At 51.8% G+C, this 26,391-nt stretch overlaps 5 protein-coding genes and 1 non-coding gene across 6 annotated transcripts; 4 read left to right on the top strand and 2 right to left on the bottom strand.

Moving 5' to 3' along the window:
- Positions 1-791: 791 nt before the first annotated feature.
- EI90DRAFT_t170 lies at positions 792-865 on the bottom strand. Its single transcript has one exon. It is a non-coding gene; the product is annotated as a tRNA-Met (tRNA).
- Positions 866-5,318: 4,453 nt separating this feature from the next.
- EI90DRAFT_3017978 (uncharacterized protein) lies at positions 5,319-6,818 on the top strand (the record flags this gene model as incomplete). Its single annotated transcript, XM_039057171.1, has 6 exons — positions 5,319-5,333; positions 5,371-6,052; positions 6,120-6,451; positions 6,513-6,604; positions 6,709-6,734; positions 6,784-6,818. The coding sequence occupies 6 exons, from the start codon at positions 5,319-5,321 to the stop codon at positions 6,816-6,818; spliced, it is 1,182 nt and encodes a 393-aa protein (XP_038913720.1).
- Positions 6,819-14,862: 8,044 nt separating this feature from the next.
- Positions 14,863-15,282, top strand: EI90DRAFT_2927769 (uncharacterized protein; the record flags this gene model as incomplete). Its single annotated transcript, XM_039054945.1, has 1 exon — positions 14,863-15,282. A coding segment is annotated over one exon (420 nt), but the record flags the coding sequence as incomplete, so codon positions are not given.
- Positions 15,283-15,350: 68 nt separating this feature from the next.
- On the top strand, positions 15,351-15,690 carry EI90DRAFT_2852906 (armadillo-type protein; the record flags this gene model as incomplete). Its single annotated transcript, XM_039053756.1, has 2 exons — positions 15,351-15,443; positions 15,499-15,690. Coding segments are annotated over 2 exons (285 nt in total), but the record flags the coding sequence as incomplete, so codon positions are not given.
- A 4,939-nt stretch (positions 15,691-20,629) lies between these two features.
- On the top strand, positions 20,630-23,406 carry EI90DRAFT_3126716 (uncharacterized protein; the record flags this gene model as incomplete). The annotated part of the gene is made up of 6 exons (XM_039063943.1): positions 20,630-20,669; positions 20,746-20,846; positions 20,890-21,162; positions 21,211-21,296; positions 21,352-21,479; positions 23,090-23,406. 6 exons carry the CDS (start codon positions 20,630-20,632, stop codon positions 23,404-23,406), a joined length of 945 nt encoding a protein of 314 aa, XP_038913717.1.
- A 2,043-nt stretch (positions 23,407-25,449) lies between these two features.
- EI90DRAFT_1677110 (uncharacterized protein) lies at positions 25,450-26,248 on the bottom strand. The gene is made up of 3 exons (XM_039052018.1): positions 25,723-26,248; positions 25,523-25,664; positions 25,450-25,473 (listed from the first exon to the last, which is right to left on the bottom strand). The coding sequence occupies exons 1-2, from the start codon at positions 26,125-26,127 to the stop codon at positions 25,548-25,550; spliced, it is 522 nt and encodes a 173-aa protein (XP_038913716.1). The 5' UTR covers positions 26,128-26,248; the 3' UTR covers positions 25,450-25,473; positions 25,523-25,547.
- Between the last annotated feature and the right edge of the window lie 143 nt (positions 26,249-26,391).

Raw genomic sequence — 26,391 nt, 5'->3', positions numbered from 1 at the left:
CAGAAAGGCATAGATGCCGAAGCATCTCTGCATGCTCTATTGTATTCATGCCTCCAATGGGTGCAATTGTCACAAGCATCATCTGACACTCTCAAGTTGTCAGACCATGCCCATTTGGATGGTTTGGACAAGGAACCGCTGTTGCTTCCTCATCTCCCTCCTACAAGGGACTTCATTTCTTTCAACTCCTGATGGGGTTGATCCATTTGGGCAACTGCTGAAGCAATAGCTGGTTCCCAGCCTACATTTGGCTGGGGGGGTTGCTGGACCTGGGCCAAATTGGCTGATCCAGGGGTGATCTGGCCAGGGAAGTTTCCTGGGGGGTATGCCTGGGGTGGCAGCAGCAATTGTTGTGCCATCAGTGCAGTTTGCACCACATATGGTTGTGGGCCTCTTTGGGGGTATGCAGTGCCCATTGGCATCATGGGAGGTTGTTGATTTGCAGCACTGGTTTGCACCATGTATGCTGTAAAGTTCATGGTGCTTTGCTGCACCTCATGTTCTTGTTGGTTCGAGGAGCTTTGCTCCTTGGGTTGTTATACCTTGATCTCCAGCAGTTTGTTCAGGTCATATTGGGATTGACTCCCCCAGAGAATGACATTCTGTCATTTGTTTCTCATGGTGGTGGGGGAAGTTGGTGTCCTTGCATGCATGAGATTTGCTGCAAGAGTGTATTGAGGTGCATGCAATCCTGTGGTGGGGTTCACATGGTCTGGGCAACAATGTTGCCTAGCCCATGTGACATCTAATTGTTGGAATTTGCACGTGGTCTTTTAGGGAAACCTAAAAGTTGGACATACTGGGAATCGAACTCCAGTCCTCTGGATCATGAACTCAGTGTGCACAGCCATTACACCATACACCCCATTAGGCTGAGGTAGTTATTTCAACACTAATCACATGGGTGGGACTTTGGGTGGCTGTCTGGGAGAGCTTCTCAACTGGCCTTGGGACTGTGGCTGTGTCAAAAACCCCACACCAGGGGAATGTTAGAACAGGCGGATTCGGATGACTCCGGAGTGGAATCGGAGAATTAGCATGGAAGGACCTCGGCCTCAGCGACTCAGGTGGAGCGCTGTGCCATTGCTGGTTGTCGTGGGGGTCCCTAATTTCGGATCTAGCAGAGGGAAAGTCTCTAGGGGGCATTTCAGGTCGATTTCGGACTGAGGTTACAAGTTACTATGTACATTGTATATAAGGAGGGGTCCGGAATCAAAAGGAGCAAGGGTACTCCGAAAGGAGACAAAGGGAGCTGAAAGGAGGGACAACACCGAGGGTCAAGGGTTTGACTCAATGGTGTTTCCCAAAGGAGGAGTGAAGGGCCAAGGCCCAAGGAGGAAGGAGGGAGGATGGGAGTGGGGAATGGCCAGCTGACTGAATAGAAAGGAAGCAGCAGCCCAAATAGGAATGAGGGAGTATAGCGGAATTGAATGGAGCAATGCAATAGTTGCAAGGTCCGACATAAGTCCGGAAAGTCCGAACTCGGAAGTTAAACTCCGGAATATTGGCAAACATAATTAAATGGAATGAGCTAACCAATACAATGGGTATAAGTGGAGGTGGGGTCAAAGTCCGAGGTCAGAGGTAAGACTGGAGGTTCCAGAGACAGAGATGCAAACAGGATTCCGGAGCGGAGGTCTGGAGTCAGGATGTTACGGATACGGAGTCTCCAACGACCATATCCGTCACATGGTCAAAGACCTCTCCTCACTATCGTTCCTCCTTTCTTTCTCCCTTCCATCCTCTATCCCGATACTCTATCCTCCTTACCCGTTCTACCCCTTTCCCCCCCCTCGTGCAAAGCTTTCCCCAACTGGGGTTTTGGTGCTGGCCAAGGTTATTTGTGTTTCGCGGGATTTCCCACGACCTTACCATTTGTAGATAGTCACGCGTCATGTACGGAAACCGCCGAAGGCGGTTCCCGCTAACTAACAACTGCTCTACAACTGCTTCGTGTACCGTCTTCTGTAACAACCCTCCCTGTGACTCAACTGAACTCGTGTGACTGTACAACTCTCAATATGTCTTATAAGTCTGGGTATATCGAGTCCTCTAACGGCCCTCGCCGCGAGAACTCGAGGTCGAGAGTCGAAGACTCTCGACATGTGTATCGTCCTATTGAATCTGTACCCTATGGTTCTTCATCACTACGCTCTCCCCCCAGTACTCAACATACGACATCCCATCACGATCATAGTGATCGCGAACTCTATGAGGCCCCCTCACCTGCGATGCCGGCACGTTCGCTACGCGAACGCCAAGTAGCCGCCCATCTGCCGTCTGTTACTTCCTTTGCCAGTCATCATGTGTCCCCGCCAACGGTACGTTCCCCTTGGGAACGCCAAGTCACCGAAGGCCCTAATAGTCAGTCCTCATTACACGCCTATGATATCAACCCGCTACCGGTACGTTCGCACTGCGAACGCCAAGTACCCGATGGCAACTACACGAGGTTCTCGTCCATCCTGCAAGTTGTAACCTCGCACACGGTACGCTCCATTGAGGAGCGCCAAGTACCCGTGGCTGGCCCATCTGTCCTGGTATCTCCGACTACATATCATCAACCCCTTAATAGCTCACTACATCACCCATCGCGATCGATGGGAATTCGATCGTCCACTCCCGGGCAAGACTCATCGATTACACTTCCAGTTATGGTACAAACTATACATGACCCTCGTCATCCCACTATAAGAACGGATCGAGGAATGGGGAATTTCCCCATCCCCGTAACACAGGAGCATAGGTGTTGCATACTCATCTGGAAGGTGTCGAGGTTGGGGTTGGACCCGGAATGTTCCGGAGTCGGACCAAAGGTGGTGTCAGAGCCGGAGGTGGGATAACCTCTTGGAAGTCGGCAAGGAGAAGGTGATGGAAGGGAAGTAGGGCCCCGGAGTAGTTTCGGAGTTATGGGAGCCCGGAGTGGAGGTCGGGATTGTATGGATATGACAGGGAAAGAGTGTGAGTCCAAATGCAGGCAGGGCTCAACTAGAGGGGATCCAAGAGCTCCAGTAGTGAACCAAAGCTTCTCCAGGAAGCCCAGGTCTGCTGGGTGGTACAAGAGGCTCTAAGAAGGACACGGCCTCAGCGACTCGGAGGGAGCGCTGTGCCTCCATTACATCTCAGTTAGTCCTTATATTTTATGTGTCTGAGGTATCTTGTAGGAAGAGGTCAGGATTCACTCATAGAGGGACTTGGGGTAACTTTTAGTTGAGATTAGAACTGGGGTACAATGGGTTCTAATCTACAAGTATTTATATATGGAGGAAGGAGAAGGACTTTAGTCAAAGTCCAAGTGATAATGGAAAACACTGAAAGGTGCCAAATGATACCGAAAGGTCCCGAACGATATCCTTAACGGGGAACTGAGGTGTCGGGTCAAGAAGGGCAGAGTAAAGGCCGGAGGATGAATGGGAACGAGAAATGGGTAAGAGGAAGTTAGCCGACTGAATGGAAAGAAGACAACAGTCGTACTATAAATGGAAGGTGACTAGTTTGTGATGACATGAGTGGGATCACCGGAGGATGCAGGTAGCTCCGAAGGCAGAGTTACGTATCCGAAGGATGTTGGGTGACTCCAATAAATGAAATGGGAGGGGAATGGTTTAGAGGTGTGTCACAGGATGTCGGAGATCTGTCGGGAGGTCGGAGCAAATCCGGAGTCTCCAAATGTTCCAACTTGGGACCGAGCTTCTGGGATGGGAGTGGCCATGGTAACGTGTGCCACAAACCAGGCCGGAGCTGAGACAGTTGGGAAGGAAGGTGACTTGGGAAGTGGGGAGTTATGGTGTAGGGGATGATGAGGTTGTTAGGAAGGTGTGATGAGGTGGGAGATTACAGGGTTGGGATTCTGGGATATGACAGGCTGTGCGAAAGCTCGTCTGTGTCAGGGCACACCTGCCTGACCCGGCTCCACCTGGCCCCACCTGACCCGGTACCCCACTGTCCACCCCTCCTCACCTCCTCCCTCTTTTCCTTTCCCTCTCCTCATTCCTGCTTCCTCACTTTCTTCCTATTATTTTCTCTTTATTCTACATGGATGACCTCTCTTTGTACCAATGTACCATTGACCCATTCACAGCACACCCATGACACACCCAGCCTGGGCACCTTGGGTGACTTCCTGCTGTGCCCAGCACACATGCTTGCACCGGATGCCCTTGGGATCTCCCACAGAGACACCTGGGTGGTTACGGCTGTGTGCGAGGGTGATGTGGCATCTGTCATGTGACCCAAGCCGCATGTATATAAACATACCTGAAGTGGGAACCAAAGAAGTAGCCTTCTTCTCATCTTTCCACTTAAGTAGTATAGCATCCCCCTTTTAATAATCTTTCCACTTCAGTCTAAGTGGCCAGGGACTGTGTAAGGGATTAACCTTACTTCACTATAATTCCGATTATAGTGATATTTATATTATGTTGCATCGCTATAATTCCCATTATAGTGATGCTGTTCTTTCTTTATTTATTTGTGCCGAGATATGTAAATTACATATATATACCTCGGAGTAGTTGTAAAGGCCTGGTAGCCTTTTACCTCTACCCCGTTGAATATACAGCACATTTAAGCTTATATTTAGACAGACTAACTGAGGCCTGAGGCGAACAGGGGAACAGAACGTTACCGTCCCCAAAATAGTAAGCAACCTTTCAGACTGTTGTCCCACATCAGGCCTGTCAGTACGCACGCCCGATCCACCCCCTGCCAGGCTCTCAGTGCCGGATGCTACACCTGGGCCTCCTTGACCCCGGATGAGTCCCTGACAGTCTGGCCATGCTATTCTATGCAGGTTTTCACCCCTCAATGAGATTTACCCAACAATGATTAATCACAACACAACACTCTCATTTCTTCACTTTTAGGAGTGAGTTTTGGTATGTGTATGTATAGTTGCTAGGACTACCAGTACACCGAGTTTGAGGTCAAATGGACATGAAATGAAAGAAAAAATCCAGAAAACATAAGGAACATTATTGCCATTTGCAAAATTCGAGGCAAACTCCGAAATTCAAAATTCCGCAAAATCTTTCGCATCACTGCTCACTCAAAACTCGACCGATTTTGGCGATTTGACATGCATTGGAAAGCGTCCAAGTAGCGCTTCATGATTGTTCGGATGGCGCAGCAATATGAGAAGATTTTTTTTCTTGCCGATTTGCACATGAACAGTGGAATAGTATCGTGATTTGAGTGCAATGTTGTGCATGCATGTCCTTTATTTAGCACTTTCTGAACATCACAACATTAATATTAGATTATGGAGGCAATGGACATGACATTGGCACTGGGGATGAGTCTGAAGTACAGCCACCAAAATGCGCGACAAATTGGTAAATCATCTGAGTTCGGATTCTCACAACTGTACAGTTCCGCCTCTCTTCTTACTCCCATCTACATGTCCACATGGTCACAACAAGAGGAATGCGACGGGCAGTGGATGTGCCACCACCGAGCGAATCTGATCCCACCGCCACTCACGCAGTAGTGACTGTGGCTAAGCCCATGGTGAATCAGAAACAACATGGTAGGCGTCGAAAAGAAATGCCACCGCCTGAGATCATCAACCCCCTTCCTGTGGGCCTGGTGGTTGAGGAACCAAGTGAGCCCCAGGTTGTTTCCTCGGTTCCTGCCCTTGTTTCCCCCATTCTCGCCCCCATTTCTCCTATTCTCGCCTCTGCCGCTGACCCTCCCATCGTGAGGAAGACCAGAAAGCCGCGCACTAAAGCCAAAGCAATTGAGGCTGACCAAACAGAGCAGATCGGCATTCCAGAGTACACATTTGCGGTTGCAAATGCGCGAATAATTCAAGAAATGCCTAAGGCACCCAGCAGTCCTGCCACTTTGGGCGCAGTTAACCCAAAAGAAGTTATAAATGTCAAGCACGAGAACAAAAAGCTGCAAGTTGCAGCGAAAGTTTCCGCAGTCATTCCTGACTCCGATTATGCGATGATGAGTGAACTTGAAGATCTATCTAGTGATGAATCTGAGATCACTGGTGCGCTGGGCACAGACGATGCTCCGGCGCTAGTCCAAGAGGAGGCAGTTGAAGGTGAGTGCCAATTCTCATTCCTCACCCCGCTGAGACTGGTGTCATTCATGTTTACCTACTCCTATAGACTACATTATAGACTTCGAAGTTGAGACTGACGATGTCGTCAAACTTCTTCGACTACCCATATCTATGTCATGGTGGACATTCCAGGATCAGATTGCCGAGACAATGGGCTGCCATGAGACCCGGCTACGCTTGGGCTATAGGCTCAGCACTGCAAGAGCGGGAGAGAAGGCACACAGCCTCGAGACACTGGACGAGTATTCCGAAATGCAACAAGAAATAGTCTCAGAATGCGAGAAACAGGTGGTCCTCCAGAAAAAGGCGTCCAAGATGAAGCCTCCGAAGGCGTTGAAAGTGTTGATTAAGGACAGGCGAAATAAGGCTGAAAAAAAGGTGTGAGAGTAGATAGATGTTCAAGAATCTCATGCAACACTAATGCTAACAAATTTGTAAGACCATCGCGAAACCAAAAACCGCCTCAAAAACTTCTTGTGCTAAGCTCAACAATAGTGCCGATCCAGACTTGGTCGAGTCCACATCGGCAACGTATATGCGGCAACTCACAAACAAATATGGCAACTGTAATCAACATGGAGGGGAATCCTGTTTTGTCCGGCCTGATGGGACTCATCGGCACTTGACCATTGCAGAGCTCACTTTGTGGGCAATTTCCATCGTAAGTCTGATATTGGTTTGCTTGCTATGTAAAACTTATGAATACATAGGAATTGCACTGTGCAACCCTCTCAGTTCCTCCTGACTTGCTCAAACTTTCAAGTGAGAATGATACTCGTCCACCCAAACCCAGCAAGTCTAAACAAACACCTGGTGCGACATCCGGTTATCTGTCAGGGCACACCCGCCTGACCCGGTTCCACCCGGGCCCACCTGGGCCCACCTCACCCACTCACCCGCTTCCCGCTACCCATCCTTCCTCCCTCTTCCCCTTTCCTCCCTCTTCCCTCTTTTCTCTTCCTCCTTTATTTCACTCTCCCTTTCTGTTTATTCTTTCTATTTACACGGACCACCTTCCCTTGTATCATTGTACTGTTGACCCGTCCGGCTTGGACACCCCGGGCGACCTCCCGCTACGCCCAGCATGCGCGGATGCCCTCGGGATCCCCCGCGGGGATACCCGGATGGCTGCGGCCTTCTCCGCGGATGACGTGGCACCCGTCACGTGACCCAAGCCGCATGTACATAAATGTACCTGAAGTGGGAACTGAAGAAGTAACCTTCTTCTCACGTTTTCCACTTCAGGTAAGTAGTGTAGTTCCTCCTTTTAATAACAATTCACATTTTCCACTTCAGTCTAAGTGGCCAGGGACTATAGTCCCAGATCGGGCCCGTCAGTACGCGCGCCCGCTTCGTCCTCCGAGAGGGTCCCTCTGCCGGGCGCTACAGCCGGGCCCCCTCCACCCCGGACACGTCCCTGACAGCAGAAGAAGGTTTCAACCTCGTCTCCCCCGCCTCCCCTATCTCCCCTGCCTCCCCAGCCATGGTGTCAGAAGAGCAGTATGAGGAGCTGCTAGCTCGCTTCCAAGAGCTCCAAGCCATTGTGGAGAACCAGGCCCGCAACCATCCCCCACCCCCACCTGCTCCAGCACCCGCTCCCGCGCCAGCCCCTGCACCCGCTCCCGCGCCCAGACCCAAACCACCCAAGGTCGCCCCCCCACTCCCTTCTCAGGAGCCAGCGAGGACCTGGACCGCTTCAAGGCCGAGTGCGGGATTTACTTCCACGTTCGCGTGGCTGAATTCCCCACCGCCCTCTCCCAAATTCTTTTCGTGCTGTCCTACATGAAAGGAGGACCTGCAGGGGCATGGGCAACGCAACGCACGATCACGTTGCTGACGGCCGGATCCCCCTCCCTCACCATGGACGAGTTCAACACCGAACTCGACGCCATGTTCCAGGACCCGAACCGGGAGGCCACGGCCAGACAGAAGCTGGCAGCCATCCGACAGGGGAGCGACTCTGTGGACAAGGTCATCCAAGAGTTCGAGATACTGGGGCCCGCCTCGAGGCTGGGCGATGTAGGACTGGTTGACCGCTTCAAGCAGGCCATTAACTCCCGCCTCCGGGAGAGCATATACCGGCTCCGCCCCATGCCCACTACTTGGGCAGAGTGGAAACGCGAGGCCACCCTCCTAGACAACCAGTGGTGACGCTTCCAAGCCACCCAACCGCGTGCGTTTCCACCTAAACCCCCGCTCCCGTTAACCCGACCCCTGCCGACCGTGACCCCACCTCACACACGACCCACACCCACGCCCCTCGACTCGCACCCGCTCCCCCACCTCCTACCCCAGCAGCCCGCCCCACAACGGGAGCGGGCCCACAGCCAATGGATCTCGACCGCTCAAGAACTGACCAGAGGCGGTGCTACAACTGTAACACCCCAGGGCACATCCAGCGAGACTGCCCACACCCCAAGGTCCGCCGGGCATGACGCCTCCACCCTGAAGACCTTCGGGCGCTGATGGAAGGGCTGAAAAGGCAGTTGACTGAAGGACCAGAGGCAGAGGAAGCAGAGCCGGAAACAGAGACTCAGGGGGATTTTCAGGAAGGCGACCGGTGAGGGATGCGTCCCGGCCGCCCGTAGAGGATAGCTCGTGTAAATACCGCAGTGTGCGTAAGGCAGCGCCAATGCCAAAACTTCACCGAGTTATCGCAAAGAAAAAGAGGAAAACCGCATCCTCAACCCGTGAGAGTAGAAGGACCACAGAGGGAATGCCCGAAGTGGCAGTATCCCCGCCCGCTATCTACGTTCTTTCCAAGCAATCCCCCCGGTCCCTTAACCTCACGGTCAAACTGACCACCCTAACCTCACTCGCGTCAGTGTCTGTATCGGCCCTCCTGGACTCAGGAGCCACCGGGAACTTCGTGAGCCCCGAGTTCGTCCGGAAGCACAAGCTTGAGACAACCCCACTCCCGCAACCTATCCCCGTCCGTAACGTCGATGGGACCCCGAACGAGAATGGAGCCATAACTGAGGAGCTGGAAGCCCTCCTGACGTTCGGGCGGCACACAGAGCGAGCCCGCTTCGCGGTCGCAAACCTCGGGCGGCAATCCCTCATCATTGGTCACTCGTGGCTGCTACACCACAACCCAGAGGTGGACTGGGCACGGCAGAAGGTCGTCATGTCTCGCTGCCCGTCCTCCTGCAGACAGCCACAAGCACGAGAGGACCAAGACCCTGCCCTAGAGCCGGGGGATGGGATCTACACTGCAATCATCCCCCCAGGCTGGGGACACGACCTAAGAGCCACCACGACCCCCTCTCAGCGGATGGCCCAGGAGGCCCGCGACCCGGGCGCAGAACCCGCATCGTTTGAGACGCTAGTGCCAGAGCACTACCAAGACTTCCGGGACGTGTTCTCGAAGGAAGCTTTCGACCAGCTTCCCCCCCGGAAGCCCTGGGACCACGCCATAGACCTGGCACCAGATGCCAAGCTGCCCAGGGGAAAGACCTTCCCCCTCTCACGGCCGGAACAGAAAGAGCTGGACGAGTTCCTGCGCGAGAACTTGCAGAACGGGCGCATACGACCGTCCAAGTCCCCAATGGGGGCACCAGTCTTCTTTGTCAAAAAGAAAGACGGGTCACTACGCCTAGTACAGGACTACCGGAAGCTGAACGAGATTACCGTAAAGAACTCGTACCCACTCCCGCTGATCTCAGACGTCCTCGCCCGCCTCCGGAGCGCTAAGTACTTCTCCGCCCTGGACCTACGCTGGGGGTTCAACAACGTCCGGATCAAGGATGGAGACGAGTGGAAGGCAGCGTTCGCAACCAACCGAGGGTTGTTCGAGCCCATGGTAATGTTCTTCGGGCTGTGTAACTCCCCCGCAACCTTCCAAACGATGATGAACGATATCCTCAGGGACTTCATCGACCAGGAGGTCGTCATTTGCTACATGGACGATATCCTCATCTTCACGGCTACCCTAGAGGAGCACCGGAAGGTCGTCCGAGAGGTCCTGGAAACGCTACGGAAGAGGAGGCTATTCCTGAAGCCGGAGAAGTGCAAATTCGAGCGGACCCGGATCGAGTACCTCGGCCTCGTCATCTCGGAGGGTAGCGTTGCGATGGACCCCGTAAAGGTCCGTGGAGTCCTTGACTGGCCCACCCCAACCAAGGTGAAGGAGGTGCAGTCCTTCCTGGGGTTCGTAAATTTCTACCGCCGGTTCATCAAGGACTTCTCTGAAAAGGCACGCCCGCTCCACAAGCTGACCCGGAAGACCCAGGCTTGGAACTGGGGCACGGACGAAGACAATGCCTTCCACGCCCTTAAGGAAGCTGTCACCACTGCCCCAGTCCTCTCCTTCCCCACTGACTCGGGTCGTTTCAGGCTCGAGTGTGACGCCTCCAACTTCGCAACCGGTGCAGTTCTCTCCCAGCTCCAACCCGATGGGGAGTTCCACTCGGTGGCGTTCATGTCCAAGAGCTTCACGGATGTGGAGCGTAACTACGAGGTGTACGACAAGGAGATGCTCGCGATCGTCCGGGCTCTCGAAGAGTGGCGACACTTCCTAGAAGGTGCAGAGGAGAAAGTCGAGGTCTATACCGACCACCGTAACCTGGGGTACTTCCGGATGGCCCAGAGGCTGAATCGACGCCAGGCTAGGTGGTCCCTCTTCCTCTCTCGCTTCCACTTTACCCTTGTCCACCGTCCCGGGAAGCTCATGGGAAAACCGGACGCACTCTCCCGTCGTGCTGACCACCCGAAAGGGAAGGACGACAACGAAGGGCTAACCCTCCTCCAACCAGCCTGGTTTGAGGCTCGTGCAACAGAGGGAATTTCGGTAGAAGGAGAGGAGGTAGGAATTCTAGAGCGGATACGCAAAGCAAAGGACCACGACGAGAAGGTGGTAAAGGCAATGCGAGAGCTGGGAGAAGGGACGCTAAGGTCGGACGAATGGGAGAGGCAGGGTGAACTAGTTCTGTACCGGGGGAGGGTGTACGTCCCTAAAGACCCCCAACTCCGCCATGATCTTGTGCGGCTACACCACGATGCGCGGGCGACGGGACACCCAGGGCGATGGAAAACCCTGGAACTTGTCTCCCGTGACTACTGGTGGCCCCGGATGGCAGAGTATGTCGGGCGGTACGTACGCGGGTGCGACACCTGCAACCGCGTCAAATCTTTCCCCTCACGAAAAGTTGGGAAGCTCACCCCAAACAAGGTCCCCACCCGCCGCTGGCAGGTGATCTCAGTAGATATGGTGGGAGAGCTCCCAGAGTCCAAAGGCTATAATGCCATCTTGGTGGTAGTAGACCGCCTGTCCAAGCGTATCCACGCGGTCCCCACCATGACGACCATAGACTCGGAGGGTATCGCACGGCTCTTTCTAGAGCATGTCTGGAGGCACCACGGGCTCCCAGAGGAGATCCTCAGCGACAGAGGGAGCGCCTTCGTCTCCCGCTTCTCGAAAGAGCTCGCGGACCTTCTAGGCGTCAAACTGACCCCTTCGACGCCCTACCACCCCCAGACGGACGGACAGACTGAGCGGGTCAACCAAGAGATCGAAGCTTATCTCCGGGTGTTCGTCAACCACCGACAAGACGACTGGGCCGATTGGCTTCCGCTGGCGGAATTCTCCTACAACAACCGCATCCACTCATCCACCCACCGAACCCCTTTCGAACTTGACACCGGCCAACACCCCAGGATGGGGACAGAGCCCACACGCACGTCCGAGGTGGAAGCTGCTGACGCGTTCTCATCGAGAATGATGAAAATGCAAGAGGAGGCGAAGGCCGCACTGGAACACGCAGCGGACGAGATGGCCCGTTACTACGACCGAGACCGCGAAACAGCCCCAAAGTACCAAGAAGGCGACCGAGTCTGGCTCAGCGCGCAAAACTACACGACTGACCGCCCAACCAAAAAGTTGGACCACAAATGGCTCGGCCCCTTCAAAATCGTCAAAGTCGTCTCCCCTGCTGCCGTCAAACTCCAACTTACCGCACGCCAGAAAGGAATCCACCCGGTTGTATCCGTAACGAACGTCAGACCACACCGCCCGGACGATATCCCAGAACGACCCACTGACCCCGCCCAGGTCCGGAACTTGTAGATGGAGAAGAAGAGTACGAGGTGGAGAAGGTATTGGACTCTAAGTGGCTACGCCGGAAACTCTGGTATCTGGTAAAGTTCGTTGGTTGGCCAAGCTCAGAGAACCAATGGCTCCAACGGGACCACTTAGCCCATGCCCCCGACCGGATCGAGGAATTCCACAGGACGCACCCCCAAGCCCCAGGGAGAGAAAGAGAGAACCATCTGGCCGCTTCGAGGCGAAGCGGCTTAAGGAGGGGGTGATGTCAGGGCACACCCGCCTGACCCGGTTCCACCCGGGCCCACCTGGGCCCACCTCACCCGCTCACCCGCTTCCCGCTACCCATCCTTCCTCCCTCTTCCCCTTTCCTCCCTCTTCCCCTTTCCTCCCTCTTCCCCTTTCCTCCCTCTTCCCCTTTCCTCCCTCTTCCCCTTTCCTCCCTCTTCCCCTTTCCTCCCTCTTCCCCTTTCCTCCCTCTTCCCCTTTCCTCCCTCTTCCCCTTTCCTCCCTCTTCCCCTTTCCTCCCTCTTCCCCTTTCCTCCCTCTTCCCCTTTCCTCCCTCTTCCCCTTTCCTCCCTCTTCCCCTTTCCTCCCTCTTCCCCTTTCCTCCCTCTTCCCCTTTCCTCCCTCTTCCCTCTTTTCTCTTCCTCCTTTATTTCACTCTCCCTTTCTGTTTATTCTTTCTATTTACACGGACCACCTTCCCTTGTATCATTGTACTGTTGACCCGTCCGGCTTGGACACCCCGGGCGACCTCCCGCTACGCCCAGCATGCGCAGATGCCCTCGGGATCCCCCGCGGGGATACCCGGATGGCTGCAGCCTTCTCCGCGGATGACGTGGCACCCGTCACGTGACCCAAGCCGCATGTACATAAATGTACCTGAAGTGGGAACTGAAGAAGTAACCTTCTTCTCACGTTTTCCACTTCAGGTAAGTAGTGTAGTTCCTCCTTTTAATAACAATTCACGTTTTCCACTTCAGTCTAAGTGGCCAGGGACTATAGTCCCAGATCGGGCCCGTCAGTACGCACGCCCGCTTCGTCCCCCGAGAGGGTCCCTCTGCCGGGCGCTACAGCCGGGCCCCCTCCACCCCGGACGCGTCCCTGACATTATCCTCCACCACCAATTCCAGGTGCCATGTGGCCATATCCCACAGGATTTGCACCGTTCAATACCGCTGTGCCTCAGGCATATGCAAGTCACGACACAGGTGTAAATCCCGGTGCAATTCCAATCCGTCAGTTCGCATTTTAGGATGATCTCATGTGTTGCTCACTGTTGCTTCTGTTTATAGCGCTAAATTTATGCTACATGTCAATTGAAAGACTCCTTGAAGTGCTTGATGAAGAAGAACTGCCGCCAAAATCTCACCTCGCGATGAAGTACAAAGAGCAGTTTGCATCACACGGCTTTCGCACCATCTACGATTTGACTGATACCGATTATCTCAGCCCCAAAGTACTCAGTGAACTCCTTGAGCCTAAACCCCCCTTTGCGACCTGTGTATGCATTATATGGCGTGCGAAGGATGAAGTACAACTCAAGATGCTTATTTGTCTGGCGATAGGTCGGTTCTCATCTAGTACTTGGTTTCACAACCGCTTCACACCCTCAGTTCCCCATTCACACTCTTTTCCCATGCAAATATATACCTTTCATGTAAATACCTTGCATTTCTCATTTAGTTCGTGCTCCCCAGGTGGCGGATGATGTTTAGTAATTATGACCAATCACGTGTTACAAGCCTTGCCTGCGCACTGTCACAAGCAAGGGGACATCGGAGCCACAACTCCACACCACCTCAGCCATCATCCTCCATTTCACATCATGTATCACACAGGCCCTGATGGGATGGGCGATAGCCTTCATGGCCATGAGTTCGGAGGTGCCACACAGGCGGGTTCATCAATAGCTCATGCCCGCTCATCCTCCATAGCATCGACCAGCTCCCGTCACCACTTGAAAGGCTACCAGACCCCGTCCTCTTCATCGCTAAACCTAACTAGCCATTTTATGTTGCGAAACCGGTCTCATACCCCAGATCCTCTTCCCTTAGCCACGTCACCCACCTTGTCGACGTTTTCAAGTCCGTCTCACATGGCGGTTAGCTTTGCAACCTCATCCCGCCCATTGATTACCCCTCCCCCTACGTCTCCGCCTCGCCCTCGTAGGCATTTGTGCAAGAAGTCGCGTCCACAAGATTTCGACCCCAATGCTGCGAATTCCTATTCTGGCGATTCGTCAGGATTGCGCTCATACACTCCCTTCAGCTGTGTCGATGAAGATCAAGATCAACCGTTATTCGATGATATTCCTGAGGAGCGTGTATCGGGTACCATCACTCCATTACCGGTGCGAATAAAGTCTCCGAGTCTCCAACTGATGTCCAACGATTCCCCTGCTGCTTTTCCGGTTCCAACGCCATCATCTCCACCGACAAAAGCCCCATTGCTTTCCCGTATCAGCTCCGTGAAACGTTGGCGATCGCGTGGATCTTCTCAGACCAGCAAAGATTTTGCTGGAGACATTTCTGTCGATTCCGGTACCAGCATCCCTTACCAACCACCTAAAACACCAGAGCCATCTTTCTCGTGAGCTGTCACCCCAGCGTCGCCTTCAACGAGCCAAAATTGGCTCTTTAGGACTACTCCTAGCCCCAACTCAAAGCCAACACCAGATCCCGGGCTCCATCTCAGCAACAGCAACAGTGCGTATCCCACGTCCCGTTTCAGGAAGCGGAGCTCAACCACTGCCGGTTTCATTCACCTATATGATCTCGAAACTGGCACATGCATCTACATGAACCGTATCAGCGGCGAAACTGTCTTCGTTACTGCAGAACATGAGGCCACTAACGGTATTATCGGGGTTAATAAGCAGGGCCCGGTGTTGAGTGTGAGCGCTGACGAGCAGACCGTCATCCCTTACATTCTTACCATTCTGAACAACACCGAGCTGGTGGTCAAATTAGCTAGCCGGGCAAATTTACCTGGTGCTGACGAGCTGTATGTTCAGCAGTATCAGCAGCTTTTCGCCTCCGGCCAATATAGTGAAGCTGCCAAGATTGCGGCCAATTCGCCAAGAGTGAGCGATAATTCGACACTCTTATGTTGTTACACACTGACGATTGCTCTCAGGGCATTCTTCATACACCGCAAACCATAGAGCAATTCAAGCAAGTTCCTGTTCAACCAGGCACTCTTTCGCCCTTTGGTATTTTACTCAAGAAAGGCAAGCTTAACAAGCATGAGTCACTTGAATTGGCGCGCCCTGTTCTTGCCCAGGGCCGTAAGCAACTGCTTGAGAAATGGCTCAAAGAGAACAAGGTAACAACTCCTCATCCAGCGTGAGCATAGAGGTTGACCACATAAATTGCTCCAGCTTGAATGCACAGAAGAACTTGGCGACATTGTTCGCTTACACAACATGACCCTCGCTCTCTCGGTATATCTTTGCGCCAACGTCCCCAATAAGGTTGTCGCATGCTTCGCCGAGACGGGCCAATTCGACAAGATTCTATTGTACACAAAGAAAGTCAGCTACCACCCTGATTATGCGGTGCTTCTTCAGCACATTATGCGAGCGAACCCTGAGAAGGGTGCCGAGTTTGCAGCCCAGCTCGTAAACGATGAGAATGGGCCCCTTGTAGATATCGAACGCATCATAGACATCTTCATGTCACAGAACCTTATTCAACCCACCATGTCCTTCCTCCTCGATGCCCTCAAAGATAATAAACCTGAGCAGGGTCATCTTCAGACTCGTCTCCTTGAGATGAATTTAGTTCATGCTCCCCAGGTGGCAGATGCAATTCTCGGAAATGAGATGCTCAGCCATTACGACCGACCACATATTGCCAACTTGTGCGAGAAGGCCGGCTTATTGCAGTGTGTATGCGATTCTCAAAGTTAGACTATTTTTCACTGACCAAGATTCCGCAGGCTCTCGAGCATTACGAGGATCGGATCAATATGCGCGAAAACCTTCAGGTGGTGGTCCAGATCGCAACCAAGTATTCCGACATTCTTGGTCCAGTCAAACTCATCGAGTTATTCGAGTTGTATAAGAGCTTTGAGGGGCTATATTACTACCTTGGCTCGGTCGTAAATCTCAGTCAAGACTCCAAGGTTCACTTCAAGTACATCCAGGCCGCTACTCGGACTGGCCAGATCCGCGAGGTTGAACGAATCTGCTGTGAGAGCAATTACTACAATCCAGAAAAAGTCAAGAATTTCCTCAAGGAGGTGAAACTTTCCGATCAACTCCCGCTTATCATCGTCTGCGATCGCTTCGACTTTGTGCACGATTTTGTTCTTTATCTTTATCAAAATGGATTGGTCAAGTTTATCGAGGTTTATGTTCAGTGCGTCAATGCGGCCCGCATGCCTCAGGTTGTGGGTGGCCTCCTGGACGTTGACTGCGATGAAGCGACTATCAAAAGCCTTCTCACCTCCGTTATCGGGATTTTCCCCATTGATGAGCTCATCGAGGAGGTTGAGAAACGTAATTGCCTTTGAACATTCTACAAAATGTAATTACATTTACGGAACCATGAATGTGCAAGTTCAGGTGTGATACGGAAAATATATTCATGCAAACGGGTGATTGTCGCGATTTTGGCATCATCATTATCAGTGATGCACATATCCTCACGAAGCACCTCATCGCGTTGAGTCAAACCTTTCAGCCAACCAAAGGATGGTTCGATTGGGCTGAAATCAGGGCTGTAAGGTGAAAGATAGACAACTTTTTTGCCACTAATAAAGACTTGTTAGCGTCACTTGTTGAAATAGAAGTAGACATGTATATACCTTGATTCGATCATTGACTTGATGTGTTCCCCTTTGTGAATACGGCAATTGTCCATCACGACAACTGAATTCGGCCCAGGAAAATCGCTCATTTGCGCCAGTAGCCCATTGATGAAATCGGTGAATAGCTCGGCAGTGAATGAGCCTTCCACAATCTTCAGCCAAATAATGCCATCGAGGCATAAAGCTGGCAAGACGGAGTATCTGAGCCTTTGTATGAGATTATTTTCCACAAAAGATGAGAATTATTCATACCTTCGACCCCGAATGAAGTGGCAGCGCTTTGTCGCACGCTCCCCACGGAGAGACCAACCATAATCCCGATATGTAGTACGCTTATCAAATGAACTCTCATCAATGAAAACTAGCTGCTCTGGCTTATATTGTCCAATTTCGAGTAGAAAATTGGCCCGTTTGACTTCGCTGCGCTCGATTGCCACCTTCGTCATCTGTCACGAAATCATGGTTAATAAATACAAGGGAAATGGGTATAAATAGCCACCTTTTTCCATGTCAATCCAGCATTCTGTAATGCACGCCAAATGGTGGAAAGGGATACATCAAGATCCCGGAACTCACGCAGGTGAGCTTGGAGTTCTTCAAGGTAAAAATCTTTGCGGAATTCCAACAGACCTAACAAGTACTAACCTATGCACTTAGAGAGGCCAGGAATATAGTGATTGGAAAAATACTTACGCTGATATCATTCTCTTCTATGAGGCGTGGCCGACCAGCTTTGGATGGCCCATGTGAAATTCTGAATGCGCCACCATTCGCCTGGCAGTTTTCACGTACACGATACACTGTCCGTAAGCTCACACCAGCTACCAATGCAATCTGTTCAGGATGGACATGGAGTGCCAACATCCTTGCAACAACATTGCCACGTTCCTCAGTGATCCTCTGGACACCTGAAGTCACCAAAACAGTAGGCGCACTTGTAGGTGCACAGGGGACAGTGCCACTCAGAGGATAGTCCATGGTCTAGCAGGTTTGTTCAACAACGGTGGCTTTGCTCTCGTGACTATGATATTAGGAGTTGTCCAAATTATATTACGCTTACACATTGCTATGTTGTTCCCTTTGGCTTTCCAGGAATTAAACCAAGTCATACGCTCTTTGTGTAACCTGGGGCAGGGCTGATTCAGACTTTCAAGACCTCTCAGCACGGAAAACACGAGAAAAAAAATTTTTGTTTAAAAACAATTTGGTTTGCACCTGCTTCATGCGCTACTCGGACGCTTTCCAACGCATGTTGAATCACCAAAATCGGCCCAGTTTTGAGTGAGCAGTGATGCGAAAGATTTTGCGGAATTTTGAATTTCGGAGTTTGCCTCGAATTTTGCAAATGGCAATAATGCAGAGTTTTTTCTCTGTGTAAACCTAACCACCCTGGCCTCATGAGGTTGTCCCTGTCCAATGAATAGCTAGTCAGGCAGCAGGTGGACAAAAGGTTAGCATCACATGCACCAGTGTTTGTTTGTTTTGATGAGACATGGAAACTAATTGGGAAGTTATTTTCATCCACATCACCACCAATTAATTCACAACCCCTGACCTGCTAGGTGTCATATCCATGCATACCCGATCCCGACCCGACTCCCAGACCTCCTTCTTCACCACCTCCGGAGTCCTGCCCTACCACTGTCTGTTCCGATATTCACCTTCAGTCCTGACACCACACCTCCTCTCACCCCTCATGCCACCTCCACTCCTCCATCCTTCTCCTGTCCTATCTCCGTCCACTCTGATACTCACCTCGGACCAAACACCACTCCTCTCGCCACCCTCCTCCTACTCCTCCTCCCACTCCTCTGCTTCCTCCTCACAACACCTCCACCCTTCCGTCATTCTCCTACCCTTCATCCGTCCGCTCCAATACTCACCTTTGGACCTGACACCTTTCCTCTCCTCCATGCCTTTCCTCTTTCCTCTTTCCTCTCTCTTCCCTCTGGCCCTCTTCCGCTGACCTCCCGCCAAGTTACAACCTTCTGCCACTGTCCCATACCTCGTACTTGGGCACTGCTCGTACCTTCGCTCCAAGTCTCCATCATAGTTCCTACCTCGGACTTTGACTCCACCTCGGCTTTAGTCCATTGCATTGGTGACCTCATACTACGTAAACACCATTGCCAATATTCCTCGGACTTTCAACCCCACCTCCATAACCTCCATAAGCTCTGCAACCTCCAAGCTCCACGGATCATCTTCGGCACTTTCGCCACTTGTAATCACTGTGTTTAGAGAAAGATTATCCATAGCCAAATAGTACAGGGATATCTGTGATATTCTCTGTTATATTGCACACTAGAATGATCGCAGGATATGTCAGGAATAGTTCAGAACTCCCACACACTGGGACAGAGAATAGCACAGGGATTTCGCTGACCAGATTTGCAGGGCACCAGCTAGGTCCTGGCAGTATCCGTTACTGAATATTTCACAGAATATTGCACACAGAATAGAGGTCCATTGCATGCACATACAAACGACTCTTAAATCCAACAATATTCAGTACTGCTCATTTTCCACTCATTTTCCGCATCCTCTTTGTGCTTCATACTTTTAGAGCAAATTCAGATAGTAGTGCTGTAAGAACAATAAATACACCCAATGGACTTCAAGGTCCTGAAGGCGATATGCTGTCCACCTCGCTGATGTGCAAAACTCCATCTGGTCCTCAGCTAGATCTCCATGGTAATGCAATCAGAACCAGCATTCTCAGCACACCCACAACATCAGACTTGAAGTGATGGAACACTACTCCACTGGCCAAAGTAGCAATAGTCTTCCCATAGGGCAGATGACTCAATAAGTGCAGCTAAAATCTGCTAATAGTACTGCAGACACTCACCTGAACGGCAGAAACAGTGTGAGAGGTAAGACAAAGAACAAGTGGCCTGCCAATGCATGTGTGAGTCGCATGCCCCATAACATGGAATGTGGGTCAGGCTTACTGATCTAGTGTTGAATGCCCAGGACTCAACATAGAAAGCATTGATGTGAAAACCCTCTACCATCGCCTTTGCCAGATGATGCTCCAACCGCAACTCAGAGCAGATGGAGAGCCTGGCCTTACCCCAAACTGGTGGTTGGGGTTCAAGGCGCCAATAAGTGGTTAGTGAGGCAGTGAGGTGGTGAGAATTAGCTTAGGAACACTGGTACATGAAAGTGGACACACCTTTGCAAAACCGCTGATTCCTGGCACAAACAATTAAGATCCACATCAAAAAAGGAATGATTGATGAGAACAACGTTCGTGATGCCGTGGAGCAGTACTTCACCTTGCTCAAAGCCAAGTGGACCAGATCACAGTTCGACAATTCCTAAAAAAATATGCAAGTGCGAAGTGCGATTATGGTGCGATTGAGAGCAGTGCATTGCCTGATGATTGGTAATATTGATTAAGGTTCTCTGTGCTAGAAAGCCACCAGGAGGCATAAAGGGTTAGAGGGTAAGTGTTAGATACTGATCCGGGGTCGGGCACCGAGGGTCGCCGATGCGGATTGCTAAGGGCCACGATGGCCACGATGCCTCAGACAAGGCCCGAGGGTAGGGCATTCGGCCTCAGCAACTCTAAAGGGAGTGCTGTGCCCCCTAGTAGTCTCTTGGCCCTCATTTCGAACTTACTGGGGCTGCCTTGTTGGGGTCAGGGCTTAGGGTCGTGATCAAGTCGGCACGGGATTGGTGTGGTACTCAAAATGGAAGTCGGAGAAGGAGTCGGTGACGATGGGTTAGAAGGTCAGAGGAGAACAAGCTGGTGTACTTGTCTCTTAACTCAAACTTGACCTTCCTACCATGCTTCCTATGAGTCCAGGGGTCCGGGTGGCGGAAGTGAAGTGGCCTAATCGGCCCGAGGTGCGGAGGCGACAGATGGAGGCTGGTTGGGCAACTCACATCATGTCCAAAGGTTTGGAGGTGCGGTGCATGGAGGACAGGAGTCCACTCAACATGACCGCAGAGTTCGGGGATGCGGCGCAAGGAGGACAGAAGTCAACTCACAAGTCAGCTGCAAGCAGAAGGGTCAAATGATGACACATGGGAGACCACACAAGTGACTCTCATAGTGCCCGAAGGAACAGAGTGTGATAAAGTTCCCAGCGGTGCGGCAGTACAAGGTGTGGTACTGCTGTGGCATGGTGCGAACTCATCACGGAAGGAAATGGTGAAGTTGAGACGAGGTCCTCAGGGTGCTGGAGCACAGGCCGAGGGTAGACTCGCTCAGGGTGTTCAGGTGGTTAGCCTGCCAAGAGCCAGGAATGCGCTGATTTGCGGCATCTAGTATGAAAACTCGGCTAAGTGGCAACGGCGTGACCAGGAGAACGGGGACGAAGGACTCGGGATCCCATTCGGCGATGGCACAGGGAGGTACTCCATGTCGCTATGTTGATTACGGCAAAGGCGGCGATAGCGGGATTGACAGGAAGGAGTCCTATGGCCATTTGGGGAATCGGAGTCAACTGGGGGAGCCAAACAGGCTCGGAGCGGGGTACCTAGGCGCGGGTGGAGGAGGACAACTCGTCCTCAACTGGGTTATGAGGACCCGGCCAGGTGGGTACGGAACCGGTGGTGTTGTATCAGCAGATACAGACTCAAGGGTCATTGGGGGTTGAGTGCAGGAGTCGGCCATACTAGGCCTTCTGCAATGACTGACCTATGAGGTCGGGAGAGGACTGTAGGGGTGTACGCTCAGGCACCAAGGGTCGGGAGTGGGTAGGGGTGATGTCCAGGTGGTGAGGGAGGATCGTCGTCACGCACGGGCTTGCTCCAGGCTAAAGCGGTGCGGTGGTTGACAGGACGACGCGGCGAAAATCCTAGGTGAAGACCGGTCGTAGGCCAAAGGTTGTTAGGTGCGGAGTCCTTAGTGCAAAAGTGGCATCTTAGCACCTGTATAAATACCAGGATCCAAGTTGACTGAGTGGTCAGTCAACGTCAGCCTTTTGGCAAAGAGGCTCCAGTGTGGTCCTGGTCTGGCCCGTCTCTGACAGTAAGGTTGGTGCAAGTAAGGATGAGATGGAGTCGATTATCCTCATCAATCTGGAGCAAGCATCAGCTGTGGACGCAGACAAGAAAGACCTTCGGAGTAAGATTTTCACCACAAAACCAAACATCATTAAAACAAATATTAATAGTGAATAGGCCTGAGCTAGTGCTTGATGCAGGATAGAACACGGATTTTGCAGAAACAAGGAATAGGACAGAGGATAGTGCAGGCACATGCTCAGCCCTGCTATATTCCTGGCAAATACCCAGGCGTGATTTTGCACATCTCGTAAGTTAAACTGGTGCCTGCTCAGAGGCTTGGGATTTTTCAGGGAATAGCACAGGATGACACAGCTTGTGCATTATTACAGTGCAGAATAGTACACGGGATAATTTGGCTCTGAATGCAGTGAATGTATCTTTCACGTTTCCCCCTCATCCCTATTTGGACTGCTGCTTCTTCCCATTCTAGCCAGTTAGTCATCATCCCCACTTCCCCTCATCCTCCTGCCCCTCTGGGCTTCGCCCCCCTTACCTCCTTTCGGATGTACCACAGGTTCAGCCCTATGACCTTCAGTACCACTCCACTTCTGTCATCCCTTTGTTCCCATTTGGATCCCCTTTGTTTCCTTGTGCTTCTGCCCTCTCCATTATATATATCAGTGCTTGTACATACTCGTTTTAGGCCTTAGTCTAAAATCGACCTGAAATGCCCCCTAGAGACTTCCTGCTCGCTGCCTATGAAATTAAGGACCAAATGGACAAACAGCAATGGCACAGCGCTCCACTTGAGTCGCTGAGGCCAAGGTCCCTCCTTGCTAAGTCTCCGGTTCCCCTCTGGAATTGTCTGCCCTTGCCCAGTTCTAACACTGAGCTACCCACTGAGACCTCACACATACAGACTTGTGTTCTTTGACAGTAAGTTAAGAGCCACACACCAGCATACTGAATGTTGGCACAGTGCTCTGCTCTGAGTCACTGAGGCCAAGGCTACTCCACTCATGCTCTCACTCCATCCTCAACATCATTTGCCAATTGAACATGCAGATTGGTCATGAATACATATGTGAGGAAAATTCTGATCAGTGTTATTTAGGCAAAGTGTAGCTGTGCTGTTCCATGTCCTGCCACCACACTTGCTGTAGCTCATCACACCACTCCTGTACTCCTCTTTTCAGCTCCTCCTGATCTATTTCTAGCTCCTCATGCTCCATCAGCAGCTGCAGCCAGCCCACCAACTGTGGCTGCCGCTCCACCAGCTGTGGCTGGTGTTGTACCTGCTGCAGCAGCTGCTGCAGCAGCCCCTGCTGCTGCTGCTGCAGCAGCCCCTGCAGCCACTCCTGCAGCTGCCACCACTCCTCCTGCCACCACCCCTCCTGCCACCACCCCTCCTGCCACTGCTGCTGCTGCCACCGCTCCTCCTGCTGCAGCTGCAGCTGCTGCTGCTGCTGCTGCTGCCGCTGCCACCGCCGCTGCCACTGCTGGATGTCACTAAGCCAGGAAAGCCTTGAATAGGCATCATGCACAACAGGCTGAATGTGGGCTAAGCAGCTAGCTCCCTATCTTAAAGGTTAATGTTAAGAACCTGATGTAAACAGCATGATCATTACCATGAAGAGAAGAGTTTCCTTTGATCCTTGAACAATATGATCCACTTTCCCAATCACCCGTAGGACTTTCATCCATTGCAGTAAAACTCCCCCTTCAACTCCACCACCTTGACCAGTGAACTTCTCCAGTGTATCCCTGACTTCTTCATCAACTGACTGCAGCTTGCATAGATGGGATGTCCAAAAGCAGCATGCATACTGCACTTCCTCCTTAACTACTGAAGTGGGCCTGACACTTAGATCCTTCATGTCCACCTTGAGTGAACTCCCTGGTCCTAGCTCAGCAATGAGAAGGTTCAGGCAACGAAGAGCCATCCACTGCTCATGCTTCTCCACATCAACCCTGAGCTGAGGATTCTTGCATCGCTGCAAGACAAAATCAGGAAAGGAAGGGTGATAGACTTTAACTCTGTCTTCTGGATGTGGTGGTAGTGGCACAATGGATTGGATGCGTGCAAGGAGTAACTTGGGATCAGAGACCTCAGTGAAAGCACCCAGCCCTTTCAGGGTCAATGGATCCTTGAGCAGGACAATGGTCTGTAGAAGACAATGGAGCTCCACAAGCCTGTCTTGCCGGATTTTGGCAACACAGGCAGACAAAACAGTTTCATATAGCTTATCAAGCTCAGCATGGGGACCCACATCGGCTTCCTGACTGCCTTTCAAGATGGAGTCCAGTTGATAAACAGGACCCTCATCATCATCATTTATGAACTTGATGGCAGTGGCAGCCCAGATGAAAAGCCGGCCAGCTTTCCCCACAAGAGCCAAGATCATATCTGGAGAAGGCCACCCCTTTGGAAGAGTGTCCCTAAATCGTTCACAAATAGACTGGAGTTCATACTGAAGATATAACTTGATGTCATCTGAAGCAACAAGCTTATCAACTTCATGAATCACAATCTTGTCAATATTCACGGCTTGGTCGAAACTTGTAGTGATATGACGTTCTGGTCGGCTTGTTATGAGTATACGGAGACCAGGAATGCCAGAACAGCGAAGGATGTGGCGGAGCAACTCTTTTGCTCCATCCACTTCATCTCGCTCACACTCATCTAGGGCATCAATTATCAAGAGGAGGGGTGAAGAGAGTTTGAGGTCTTTCAGGGGGGTGAAGAGGAGGGTGGAATATTGGGTGGCAAGGGAGGCATGAGAAAGCTTGTCATCCTCCTTCAATGCCTCTGCGACAGCTGCACCAAATTTCGGAAGTTTCTTGGCAAAGTCCCGCACGATCGTCCCAAAGAAGAGCTTCGCATTAGACAACTCGGCATGTTGACGGACAAAGAAGAAGGTTGATCCAAGGAGGTCAGACTCTTTGGCATACTCCGCAATGGTGCGTGCAATAGTCGACTTGCCGATCCCAGCTAGACCATTCAACCAGAACACCGGCTTTGTTGTATCACTGATAGGTCGGTGCAACCATTGCTTAACCTCCTCAATAATTGCCTTTCGCGTTCCGGGAAAACAGTTAGACGGAGCACCAGGCCGGTTGGTGTCATAGCCGGCATTGAGAGTACGCGGAAGCGTGTTGAGAAGAGAATCTAACTGCTTCGCTTCTTCGGCCGAGGCTTCGTCGCGTTTGTGCGCCTGGAAATAGTCAGCACCTATGATGCGTACACGGTCGAAAAACTACCTTAATCTCCTCGATCCCCTCGCGAAGTTGCTAGGGTATTAGTCAGCTTGGAGCTCTGAGAAAGCCAGTGAAAGCTGTACCGTACTTCAATCTGTAAGTAATGTCGGACCCCTTGTGCAACCTATGTCCATAGATTAGCGCTTCCGGTGTGATACATAAATGTAGCGGAAGGATATCTACATTAAAGGCCGCTACAGCATTGTGTATCCTTCCCCCAGCCTTCCCCACCTCGGCTGCAATTTGTTGATGATTCGCCCATCGGTAGACACCGCTCTTGTCCCTGTACGATTCCAAAGGCGAAGTAGCCGTTACGAATTCACTAAAAGGGACAGTCAGACTACTCTGACTCTCAGGATATCTGAACATACCCCGATAAAGCGTCGATGGCTTCGCTTAGCTCGGAAGGAACAGAGGGTTTCCCTTCGTATGTTTCAAGCGGCTTCGATACTGACTGATTGAAGAATTTGACAGTGTCCTCAAGCTGACGAATCGCATCCACATTTGCGCCGACTGTCTGTGAGCGCAACTATTAGCGTTACGTCCCCGCCGCGGCGGTTACAGAACCTACGTCCAACTGGCGAACTATTTCAAGGAAGCCTCCAATCGCGCTCTTGAGCCCAGGAACAGGGACACTATCTAGACTTGCTTGGGCAATACGCAGCACGTCCAGAACACCGTTCCAAACGGTACTGAAACCCGCATTACTTGAGGGTGCCGCTGCCACTTCAGGTTCGGCTACCACTGCGGGTGCAGGTGCGGGTGTCACTATTGACTCAACAGAGGAAGACCGTGGTGCGGGTTCAGCAGAGGAAGCACCTGGAACCGGCGACGATGTAGCTCCCTTCGTCGAGAATTTCCCCTTTAATTTTTTGAGGAACTTTCGCATGTTGAACAGACTATACGGACGATTGACAATGACACGATCAACACGTTGCAACCTCGTGCACAACACTAAACAGGAAGTTCTTCGCATCCACACAGGCGCCCATCCCGACGGTCTAAATGAGGAGCCAGTACATGTGTAAAATACAATCTCGTACTCTGTGACTTGGGTTCAGGGACCGACTGTGGTTTTGAATGTCACCCTGGCTGCGATATGACAGAACTTTGTGCACAGACTCCTGCCAAAGATCGTCTCTCGATCTTCCTCACATATTCATGCTAGCTTCTCACAATACCCAAGTACGATGACAAAGAGGCACATAGAAATCGCGGAATGATAGCTGGGGGGATCCAT

Source organism: Cantharellus anzutake, assembly GCF_015039405.1.
Source record: "Cantharellus anzutake strain C23 chromosome Unknown EI90scaffold_39, whole genome shotgun sequence".
Lineage (NCBI taxonomy): Eukaryota > Fungi > Basidiomycota > Agaricomycetes > Cantharellales > Hydnaceae > Cantharellus > Cantharellus anzutake.
Note: the sequence above shows the minus strand (reverse complement) of the source record. Positions and strands in the feature narration are given on the sequence as shown.